The sequence below is a fragment of the Dromiciops gliroides genome, chromosome 4, assembly GCF_019393635.1.
Source record: "Dromiciops gliroides isolate mDroGli1 chromosome 4, mDroGli1.pri, whole genome shotgun sequence".
Lineage (NCBI taxonomy): Eukaryota > Metazoa > Chordata > Mammalia > Microbiotheria > Microbiotheriidae > Dromiciops > Dromiciops gliroides.
This window is the reverse complement of record NC_057864.1, coordinates 239,921,339-239,933,583: the sequence shown is the minus strand read 5'-3', so window position 1 is coordinate 239,933,583 and position 12,245 is coordinate 239,921,339. Positions and strand designations below refer to the sequence as shown.

The 12,245-nt window shown below is 40.3% G+C and overlaps 1 protein-coding gene across 1 annotated transcript; it reads left to right on the top strand.

Annotated features, from left to right (window-relative positions):
- The first annotated feature begins 9,468 nt into the window (after positions 1 to 9,468).
- LOC122755921 (olfactory receptor 2H2-like) lies at positions 9,469 to 10,407 on the top strand. Its single transcript, XM_044004884.1, has one exon. It carries the CDS (start codon positions 9,469 to 9,471, stop codon positions 10,405 to 10,407), a length of 939 nt encoding a protein of 312 aa, XP_043860819.1.
- The last annotated feature ends 1,838 nt before the right edge of the window (positions 10,408 to 12,245 follow it).

The window sequence follows — 12,245 nt, the reverse complement described above, 5'->3', positions numbered from 1 at the left end:
GACCTTAACCATCTAGTCCAACCCCCTCATTTTATAGATGAGTAAACTGAAGCCCAGGAAGGTTAATGGATTTGTCTAAGGTCAAACAACTGGCAAAACCAGGTCCTCTTACTACAAATCCAATTTTTTTCCCCACTATTTCTCTACAAATTATTGAATGGTTGACTGGAATGGATGATTGGAATGATTAGTTGCAGTGTGGCAGAGGAGGATGGTCTCCATGGTCTGAAGAAACAAGTCCTTATTGTTTGTTTGCTTGGGGGATTTTTTTTAGGTTTTTTTTTTTTGCTGGGCAATGAAGGTTAAGTGACTTGCCCAGGATCACAAGTGTCTGAGGTCGGATTTGAACTAAGGTCCTTCTGAATTCAGGGGTGGTGCTTTATCCACTGCGCCACCTAGCTGCTCCAGAAACAAGACTTTAAAAAATTTCTTGAGTATTCTTGAAGATCTCACGAAGACACCCCGCCCCATTTCAATCTATTCATCCATCCTATGCAGCTGTCATTTAGATGGCTCTTCAGTCCAGTAGAATGATATTGACTTTCACACTTTCCCTACACATGCATGATACAGTCCCTCTCGACCTACCTCTCCAAGTCTCCTACTAACATCTAAGAGCTGAGAACTTCAGGCAAGACAAAGATTACTACTTCATTTGGAAATACTGAGCAGAAGAGGAAGAAATATACAAACTACAATCTTAACCAACTCACTAAACCTCTCTGAATCTTGGTCTCTCCATCTGCCCATGCAAAGAATCATCATCCTTCTTACTCTACCAGAACTGGTGTGGGGATGAATATATATGAGGTTTTTGTGGGTGTTTTATCACACAGCTAGAAGGTATCTGAGACCAGATACAAACTCAGATCTTCCTGACTCTAGGCCCAGTCCTCTATCCACTGTACCACATATAAAAGTTCTTTCTGGTAAATCTTCAAATGAAAAGTACTTTTAAAATGTTTTATTTTTACTGTTAAAATAATTCTTCATCTTAACTTTGTTATTGTATTATTGTTGAACCCATAGACTTTGCTCATTTGGATGATTTCCCTCTTGGTTAAGGTCCCTCTTGTTTCCAAGCCTGGGCTGCATCTTTTAGCCATATAGCTGCATGGCCTTGGTCTTCCAATAAGATTTCAGGATTCTGACACATCACCAGTGGCTAGGAGGAATTCCCTAGAACAAGTTGAAAGTGATAATGAAACAGAATAGTGTTTCAAGAAATTCAAGGTGAATACAAGAAATAACAGCACCCTAATAGTAGTCTTTACTAGAGAAGTCTTTACATTTGTTGAATGCTTTATGCTTTGCCAAATGGTTTCTTGTATATTAATGTGCTAGACCTTTATACCAACCTTTAAAGGAACAGTTAAGAGTCCAGCATTAGCCATTCTCCTCCCTAGCAAAAGTTTTGTCTCTCTAGTTCAAATCAGAGTGGGGAAGGCAAAGATCAGAGGACATATAGATGACAAATATGAAGACAGTCAGCATTCATGTATTAAGTATTTACTATGTGTCAATCACTGTGCTAACCACTGGGGATACAAAAACAAGGGGGGGGGCAAAACAGATCCCTTCCCTCAAGGAGCTCACACTCTAAAGGGGGAGAAAAGCCTATATTTGTCCATACAAAATATATAAATACGTACATATTTACATATACATTTATAGTATAAATGAAAAGTTATCTCAAAGGGAAGGCATGAGGGAAAGGAGGAAGGGAAGAGATGAGAGACAGAGAAACAGAGTAAAAGAGAGACTGAGGAAAGACCTCCGATAAAAGGTGAGATTTCAGCTCAGACTTGGGGGACAGCAAGTACAGTCAGGAAATGGAGTGTTATATACAAGGAATAGCCAGAAGGCCAGGGTTATTGTATCACAGAGCAGAGAGGAGTAAAGTACAAGCAGACTAGAAGGGTAAGAAGGGATTGTGAAGGGCTTTAAATGACAAAGCATTTAATATTTGGACCTAGAGGTAATAGGAGAACCACTGGAATTTATTGAGTAGGCAGCTGACATGGTCAGACCTGAATTTTTGGACAATCACTTTGGCTACTGAGTGGAGGATGAACTGAAGTAGGGAGAAAACTGAGCAAAGAGACCAATAGGTTTTGTGATAGTCCAAGCACACAGTGATGATGAGGGCTTGTATCAAGGTAGTAGTGTGTGAATGGAAAGAAAGTGGCATATATGAGAGATGTCTGCATATGGAAATAGTAATAATAACAACAGCAACAATAAAAACAATAATGTTGCTCAGTTATGTCTGACTCTTAATTACTCTATTTGGAGTTTTCATGGTGAAGATACTTGGAATGATTTACCATTTATTTCTCCTGCTTATTTTACAGATCACAAAACTGAGGCAAAAAAGGTTAAGTAACTCGCCCAGGGTCACACAGCTAGTAAGTGTCTGAGGCCAAATGAATCTCTTTGACTCCAGGCCTAGTACTTTATCTACTTTATCACCTAGCTACCATAACAATAATAATAATAATATCCAGAATTTATATATACTTTAAGGTTAGCAAAGTATTTTGTAAACATCTCATTTTATGCTCATAATAATCCTGAAAGGTAGGTACAATTATTATCTACATTTTATAAATAAGGAAACTGAGGCAGAGGTTAAATGACTTGCCAAGAGTTACATAGCTAGCAAATATGTGAGGCAGTATTTAAACTCAGATTTTGCCTGCTCCACGTCCAAAGCTCTTGGCACCACAGTGGCAAAGGATTCTCTAGAGAGAAAGAGAAAAAAAAGAAAGCTAGAGAGTAAGAATTAGGAGGCAGCAGAGAAACTAGGCAGAGGAAATTATTAAGGTAATGTTGATGGAACACATCCAGAAATATCACAGAGGGTGAGAACAGAGAGTTAAATCTAATAGTTCATCCTGGGGATTTCCTGATCCTGAGTGTGCTCAGCTTCTGATAACATTGACCATTTCTAGGAAACTGAAAGTAACATTGGTTTTCTTCTTCCTGTGTGGCACACTCAATCCTCAAACTAGCTTTTGTAATGATTGGAATGACGCCACCTGCTGGAGATTTACTGTAGAAGAGTTCTGCCCATGAAGCGAAGGTCTTTGAGGGCAAGACCGGGCGTCAGGAAGTAACGCGGACTAGTGGGAGGAGGAAGGAAGAGACTGGCACTCACTCTCGCTCTCGCTCTCTTTCCTTTGGACTCTGGTGGAAAGCGGAGCTAGAAATGTGCTCTCCCTTTAATAGATAGAAATCTAGGCCTTTCTCTCTCTCTTTACCAAATTCTTATTCTCCTTAATAAATGCTTAAAAGTCTAACTCTTGCTAAAGCTTATAATTTATTGGCGACCACTCATTAGCTATTTTAGACAGACTAGCTAGAATTTTAGCCCTTAACACTTTCCAGAGGTTTTCCAGGTAAAGAGGTGCTCTAGTTCTCTTGCTCCTCATCTCTTTAAATCGAAGTCTTCATATTCATGGTAGTATGACTTATTCTCTATTATCTAATAATGCCATTCAGGGATTAGGTCATAAATGTGGAGTAAGAAGGGATTTGGTGACTCTTAAAATCCTTTTTTTTTTTTTTCAGGGCAATGAGAGTTAAGTGACTTGCCCAGGGTCACACAGCTAGTAAGTGTCAAGTGTCTGAGGCCAGATTTGAACTCAGGTCCTCCTGACTCCAGGTGCTCTATCCACTATGCCACCTAGCTGCCCCATAAAAGCAATATTTTGTGATGATCAGCTGTGATAGACTTAGCTCTTCTCAGCAATACAATGATCCAAGAAAATTCCAAAGGACTCATGATGGAAAAAGTTCTCCACATCCAGAAAAAAGAACTGTGGATTCTGCATACAGATTGAACCATACTGTTTCTACTTTTTTGAGGTTTTTCCCCTTATGTTCTGATTCTTCTTTCACAACATAACTAATGCAGAAGTATGTTTAATGTGATTGTACATATCTAATCTATATCAGATTGCTTTCTGTCTTGGGGAAGGGGGAGGGAAGGGAGGAAGGAAGAAAAATTTGGAACTAAAAATCTTATGAAAACAAATGTTGAAAACTATCTTTACATGTAACTGAAAAATAATAAAATAGTTTTATGATTAAAAAAAAAGAACCAGGATCTGAATCCAAGTTTTCTGACTTCAGATACAGCACTCTGTAGTGCATCATTCTGACCCTGAACATAATAGGCACTTAATAAATGCTTTTTTGATCGATTCCCCTCTCTATTTCACCTCCCATTTCTTAGTTACCCTTCAATCAACTCTAGCAATAGTAGTAGGCCTCCACCAGTCTCGGACAACCATGGATCAGTGCCCTGAAGAGCCACAGGCCACCGTGTGGCTATACAGTCTGATATGGGAGCTGCAGCTCCTGAGTGACTTATAACGGATAACTGCCACATCCCGTGTTGTATCTACCCCATGAGGAGTAGCTGGAGTGTCCTCTCCAGGCGCTGGCCTGGGCAGATCATTATGGAAAACAAGCTGTTGCCCGTGCAGCAGGTTTCCCCTCTCCGTGACATTGGTGGATCCAAAGGAGAGGCAGAGCCAATACAGTTTGGCACCAGTGCAGCCACAGGAGATGCCAGAGGGATGTGATGTCCAACATTCAACTGCCTAAGGGACTCCTGATTTTTCCTCAGGGTTAACTCCTGAAGCCTTCCCATATATGGGTATAGCCGCAAGGCATCAGAGCAATAAAACAATAAAGCAGAGAAAAAGGGGGAAGAGGGTTAAACTTAAAGGGGGAGGACAGGGAGTGATGGTATGTATGGTAGCTATCTTTAAATATTTGTAGGAATGCCACCCAGAAAAGACATTAGCATCATTTTGTCTAGTTTCAGAAGAGTGCAAGGTGGAAAGGGCAAAACAATCCAATACCCAGAGCCATAGCTTTTCTAATACCCAGTATGACTTCTCTCTCTGCTCCAGAAGCCTTCTCACAGTGCCAGCCCCCACCCCATGGCCTCTTCCTCCCACTGAGTTTCACCCCAAGTGAAGAAGTTCCCACACCATCCAAGCTCACTTAAAACCCCAACTCAGCTCCAGACTCTCCCCATTAATTTTCCACCTTCTTCCCTTTTATTTATTATATTCCCCCATTAAAATATAAACTCCTCGATTAAAGAATAGATTTTGGTTTTTAATTTGTTTGTTTTGGTGGGGGGTTTTATGGGGGACAGGTTGCTTCTATTTGTATTCCTAGGATAAATTAAGGTGCCTAGAACAGGATAAGTATTTAGTAAATGCTTAGCTAGCTAGCTTAGGCAGCCAGGTAGCCCAGTGGATTAGAGGCCTGGCTCTGGAGTCAGGAAGACTTGAGTTCAAATCAGGACTAAAAAGTAGCCTAAGTGACCCTGGACAAATCTTTTAACTAACCTCTCTCTGCCTCAGTTTCCTCAAGTGTAAAATGGGGGTGATAATAATAATAATGCCATCCTCCCAGGGTTATTGTGAGGATCAAATAAGTTCCTATTTGTAAAGTGCTTACAAAGTAGGCACCTAATAAATATTCTTTCCATTCCCTATCTACTTTTTACATGTGTCTCTATGCTATATTACCTGGCTATTAAAGTACATAGCCACTAACTATGATTTATGTCCAAGCCTATAAGTATTGAATTGGGAATTGAGAAAGGGAAACCTATCCCAGAGGAAAAAGAGAATTTTAGCAGTCAGACTGGGGTGGGCGTGTGTTGCTTAGAGGTTTCTGCAATTTGGGATAAATTTCTGAGCATATTTCAGGATATACCAAAGATTGCCTTATGAACCCAGAGGGGAAAAAATAGCAAGGAATTGAGCCTATAAGCAGAACTGATGGAAGGTTGGTGATGTTTCATCAGGGTGCACCTTTTGACATTGCTGTTGGTGGTATCTGGCTTTTCATAGCATTAGAGAGCTCCTAGCACCATTCACCTTATATACACCCAAACAGAGAGATAGAGACACATAATAATGACCAAGATTGACCCTGGAGAACAAATGAGAAAATATATCTCCCTCCACCATATATAAGTGACTAGTGGTGTGAAAAATCAAATGTGTTTTTTTTTTCTAAACTGTTATTCTCCCTTTAAAAAAAAATCTTTGGCAAGCGATATACTCTAATAGAGAGGGATATATTAAGGAAATATGATGTATTTTAAAACTGTCAATAAAAATCGATTTTTAAAAGTTCTACTAAGTGCATGACATGGGGCTTAGTATAAATCAGAAGTTTCTCCTGTAAGATGTGACCAGAGCTAAGGAGACAGAGATAACCCCAAAGGTCAGGAGCATCATTTAAAAAAAAAATCCTCCTCAATTCTCAGGAATATGACAAGCATCCAAGCTTTCCCCGCCCCACCTCAAAAGAGAACTCTCTAGTTTTCAAATAGACACCCCATCTATCCTCTACAAAAGCTTTTGCCTTCCCTCTGTTTGTGGAGGAAGAGAATGTTTCTAAGCTCTCCTTCCCAGGGGTGAAGTCTTTGAATTCCCACTTGGTCACTTTTCCTAGCGCCAACTAAAAGACCGCTTTAATTCTAATTGGACTGTGTGCAAAAGTGTAATTCTTTATTAAGGAATTCATAAGGACCAGCACAAATGACAATGTACTTCCCCCCTTCATGTCCTGTGTTCATTCTAAGCAACTGCCTACCTTGCCTACCTCTAGCCTTGCCCCTCCTCCTTGGTTGCTTTTCTCCCCTCCATAAGTGCATATCTAGGAAAATCTTTACAAAATTACTTAGGACTTTTCAGAAGTTCTGCAATGTCATAGTATGATAGGAGGGAGTCTGACTGGACGCAGGGTCAATTTACACCTGGCCATTTCATTGAAGTAAAAATGTGATTTAGTCTACAAAGTGCTCCACTTTCAATACCTTTTTCCTGACCAGTTTTGTTTCTAAGATAAAGCATGGTCAGAAAGCTCCTCTGGATTCTGGACAGAGGCATGGACAAGCTTGTCTGCCAAGGCCATAATAATGACAACCTAGATAGAAAATGAAAATTATCGGATTTCCCTGGGCTCTTCCTCCCTTTTTGCCCTCATCAAAAGCCCTAGAGGCTAATTGCTAACCTGGGGCCAAGATCCTGGGCCCAGCCCATCCTCTCCCTTGTGTCTTCACAGAATTAATGAGCTATGTCTCTCCATGGGATGGGAGACCTGGGATCTGTTCCTCCTCACTCATTGTAACCTTCCTCTAATACTACAATTCTTTCTCTAGTGTCTTTCATTTCCTCCCACTTAGCTGGTGAAATTGTAAGGTGACCATTACTCTGTGTCTGAATTTCTCCCCCCACCCCCAAAAGAAATCAACTGTTACTTAAGATTTTGCCAGTCCCCTGCACCAAACTACTGAGACCAGGGAGATTTTGTTGAGTAAGACACCCCTCACCCCAACAAGATAAACTCCTGAACTTCTTTGGTCTTACTAGTTCTCTCTAAAGTATAACCCCCATTGCCTCTGACAAAGGAGTTTATAGCAGTATCCCCTCGTTCTCTCTTCTGTTCTCATCTTGATGGGTTAATTGGGGCTAGACACTAGGTCAAGAGTTCTTTGGCATAATGGAGCTCCAGCAGCAAGGAGATTGTTGGCACTGACAGGTAAGTGGAAAATTCAATCCCTAGTTGTCTGAGAGGATTGGGTTTGGCAGTTAGAAAAAAGGAGTTTTTGTCTCTTGTGTATGGAACAAACAAGAATCTCTGTGTGAGGTGATTTGGGGAGAGCTGTAGACAAAGAGGTAGGGAAAAAAAGACAGAAGAGGGAAGAGAGAAAAGAAATCGCATAAGACAATGTATGTTCAAGTAGTATAGACAAGGTCTTATTAAATGAGAGAGACAGAGAAACAAGGGTAAAGAAAAACAAGTCACACAAAGAGAGACAAACAAGTCAGAATAAAAAAAATTGAAAGGAAATGAAAGAGAAGAAAAGAAGTGAGATAAGTTCAGTATGCAAAGAAGATGGTTAGATAGCTAGATGATGAAGATTCCTTCAAGCAAGGAATTGAGGGAGACAGAGACAAAAAAAATAGCAAGATCCCACAAGGAAAGGCCCTTTAAACACATGATGGACTCTCATTAGTCAGCAAAGAGTTCATTGTTATCCTGCCTAAAGATAAGACTATGAACAAGATGGCCTCTCAGGGATGGTTGACCCCACTATTGACCTCACCATTATATTGCATCTACCCCACCCCATACCTCACACCCTCCCTCTGCTTAAACTGACCTATGGCCTGGTATCTATCTCTTACCTCTGAGATCCTAGCTCCTCCCAAAGCCTTCTCTCTTACTTCCTGATTCCCCAAGACTCTAATCTTCATAAAGGGTACCTAGGTGGCACAATACATAGATCACTGGCCCTGAAGCTCGGAGGACCTAAACTCAAACCTCACCTCAGACACTTACTAGCTATGTGACTCTGGGCAATTCACTTAATCCCAACTGCCTTAAACATGGAAAACTATCTCCAGTTGTCCTGATATGTATCTTGCCACTGCATCTAGATGACTCTGGAAGAGAGTGTGAGGTTGCTGACCTTGCACAGCCCTCCCTCACTTAAATTCAATTCATTGCAATTCATTGCAAGTCATGGCATCACCCCATGTCCTCTTTGGGATTGAAGAACAAACAACAATCCTCATGAACTTGTGTCCTCTACGTCCAATTTATTTGGTTTTTTTATTAAAATGTTTATTTTCCTTCTAATTTTTTCCATTACTGTATTTGTTCTGTCTCTTCAAAGTGCATGGATTATGTCTCCCATTTTCTTTTCTCTGGGTCATTTCGGTGGGTTTTGTATATGGTGTGAAAGAAACATTCAGTTAGTTTCCCAAAAGAGGAAACTTCTGTTCCCCAAGCTCAGAACAAATGACCAAATCTAGCCATTTGCCCCAAGTTTGTAGACTAGTGATAAGGGAGAACAGGGTAAAAATGTGTGGATGGCACTACCATGCATTTCTGCTCCCCAAAAAACAAATTCCAAGCAGATATCCTATACACACATACTCTTGGTGATGAATTTCATTTTCTTAAATGAAGGATTTTTTTACTATTATATTTTTGGTAACATTTCTGTCATCTAAAAAGAGCAAAACATAGACGGGGAGCGGGGGACACAGTCCATGTTCTTCTTCCCTTTACTCAACTAATGAATCAAGATATCTTGGGTTTTCTTCCTCACATTTTCAAATTTCTTATCAGAAGGGTAGAGGATGGTGGTGGTAGTTAACAGAGTTGAAAGGATGGCTACTGTATGCTATGTAACATTTATCTATGGGAAGGGGGTGTCAGTGGAGAGATAGGTGAATGGAGTTGGATCACTGGATAAGAAAAGGGAGGAAAAAATACCCCCATTGCTGTTTTGACAAGTTCACAGGTAAAAACAACATACATTTTAAAAGCTTGTGAAATATCTCAATTAACTCTCTTTTCCTCCCTCCCTCTCCTCCCCCCCCCCTTATTTTCCAGAGCCCAAGTCAAAGCCAGGCCATGAATAACAGAAGCTCCCTAGGAAGTTTTATTCTCCTGGGCTTCTCTGACTCTCCCAGGCTAGAGAAACTCCTCTTTGTGGTAGTACTGATTTCCTACTTCATGACTCTGGTTGGCAACACACTCATCATCATACTGTCTATCCTGGACTCCAAACTCCATACTCCCATGTACTTCTTTATTTCCAACCTCTCCTTCCTGGATCTCTGCTTCACCACAAGCTGCGTTCCCCAGTTGTTGTCCAACCTCTGGGGTCCAGAGAAGACCATCAGTTTTAATGGCTGTGCCATTCAGCTCTTTGTGTTCCTGGCCTTAGGGACCACTGAGTGTATCCTCCTGGCTGTCATGGCCTTTGACAGATATGTGGCGATCTGCCAACCCCTCCATTATGCCATCATAGTGCACCCCCGCCTTAGCCAGAAACTAGCAGCTATAGCCTGGATCATTGGACTATTGGAGTCTGTGGTCCAGACACCACCCACTCTTCGTTTGCCATTCTGCTCCCACAGAAGAATAGATGATTTTGTATGTGAAGTCCCAGCCCTTATCCGCCTTTCCTGTGAGGACACCACCTACAATGAGATCCAGATGGCTATAGCCAGTGTGCTCATCCTGGTTGTGCCATTGACACTCATTTTGATTTCCTATGGTGCTATTGTCCAGACTGTGCTAAGGATTAACTCAGCAGCAGGACGGAATAAAGCTTTTGGAACCTGTTCCTCCCACCTCCTGGTGGTCTCCTTCTTCTACAGTTCTGTCATCACTGTCTATCTCCTGCCAAAGAACCCCTATGCCCAGGACCAAGGAAAATTCTTTGGTCTTTTCTATGCTGTGGGGACTCCTGCACTAAACCCCCTCATATATACCCTGAGAAACAAGGAGGTGAAGGGGGCATTTGGGAGGCTGTTGGGGAAGGTCAAGCAACCAAGAGAGAGCTGAGACATTAAGACTGAGATGTTTCTGAAGTGAGAGGTATGTTTCCAATGCTTTTCAATTTCACCTGGAAATCCACAACTGACTGCCTACCCAACAACCAACTCAACATATAACCTCAGAATAGGGAAGGACTCTGTTTAGGACAGGACTCTCTGACACATATATGAAATAATTATATATCTAATTTCCTTTTATTTTTCTTCTCTACCTTATATCCATCTTTACCTTCCTTTGTCTTCACCTTAATTTTTATCCTAGTTCTGTCCTAACTGGCTATCTCCTGCCATTTCTGTCTTCTATCTCCAAACAATCTCTGTTTACCACATGAATCTTCTTTGACCTGTGTAACCCTAAGCAAGTCACCCACTCTCTAGACCTATCTCATCTGCAAAATGATGGCCTTTTAAAAAATGATAGCCTTTGAGGTTCCTTCAAACTTGAAATCTGCGATCCTATAATCCTGTCATCTTTTTCAATGGTATCTACATTTTAATTCCCATTTTGCTTCTTCATGGTTTTTCCTTTTATTTTTCTCCCCTCCTTTTCTCTCCTTAATGGAAAAAAAATTACAGATTCACAGATGGTCTCTGGGCACAAATAAAAATTATCTCTCTAATTTGACTGGTACCTAATTAAGAATACCTAACAAGCTGTATCCAGACTTTTATTTTTTCCTTTTGATTAACTTTTATTTTTTTAATTCAATTTTATTTTTAGTTCCGAATTCTTTCCCTCCCACTTACACTTACCCCTTTCTCAGTCATTGAGAACAAAACCTATTACAAATATATATAGTCAAGGAAAATAAATTCCTGCATTAGCCATATCCAAGAAAAGGAAATATGGGGAGCAGCTAGGTGGTACAGTGGATAAAGCACCAGTCCTGGATTCAGGAGGACATGAGTTCAAATTCGGCTTCAGACACTTGACACTTACTAGCTGTGTGACCCTGGGCAAGTCACTTAACCCTCATTGCCCCACACACAAAAAAAGAAATTAAAAAAAAAAAAAAGAAAGTAAATATACTTCAGTCTGCACTCTGAGTCCATTAGTTCTCTATATGGAATTGGGTAGGATGTTTTATCCTGAGACCTTTGGAATTGCAGTTGATTCATCATATTGATTAAAGTTGCTGAGTCTTTAAATGTTGTTTGTCTTTGAAATATTGTTGTCATTGTATACATTATTGTCCTGGTTATGCTCACTTAATTTTGTATCAGTTCATATATATTTGCAAGTCTTTCTAAAACCATGCTCTTCACCATTTCTTATAGCACAATAATACTTTATTACATTTATAACTTGCTTAGCCATTCCCCAATTTATGAGTACCTGTCAATCTCCAATTCCTTGGAGACTAGAGACTTTGGACACTACAAAAAGAGCTACTGTAAGTATTTTGTATATATATGAGTACTTCTCTTTTTAAAATCTCTTTGGCATTCAATCTTTTCTTACAGACCTCAAAGAGAACCCATATATTGACCGAGAAAGAATGTAAGAACTGGAAAGGATCTTAGACATCATCTAGTTCAACTCTTTTATTTCAAAGATGAGAAATATGAGTCTTAGAGGGGAAAAAAAGATTGTCTAAGTGATTCCCCAAGGTCAAAACAGATAAGCTGTACAGCAGATAGAAAACTGACTTCAAGTTAAGAAAACCTGAATTTAAATCCTTCCTTAAACATCGGACTAGTCCTGTGACTCTAGGCAACTCACCAAACCTCTCTCAGTCTCAGTTTGCCATCTGTGAATTGAGGGGGTTGAACTCAATGACCTCTAAGACCCCTTCTAGCCCCAAATCTATGAACCTAAATAGCAGCATCATGATTCAAAATCTA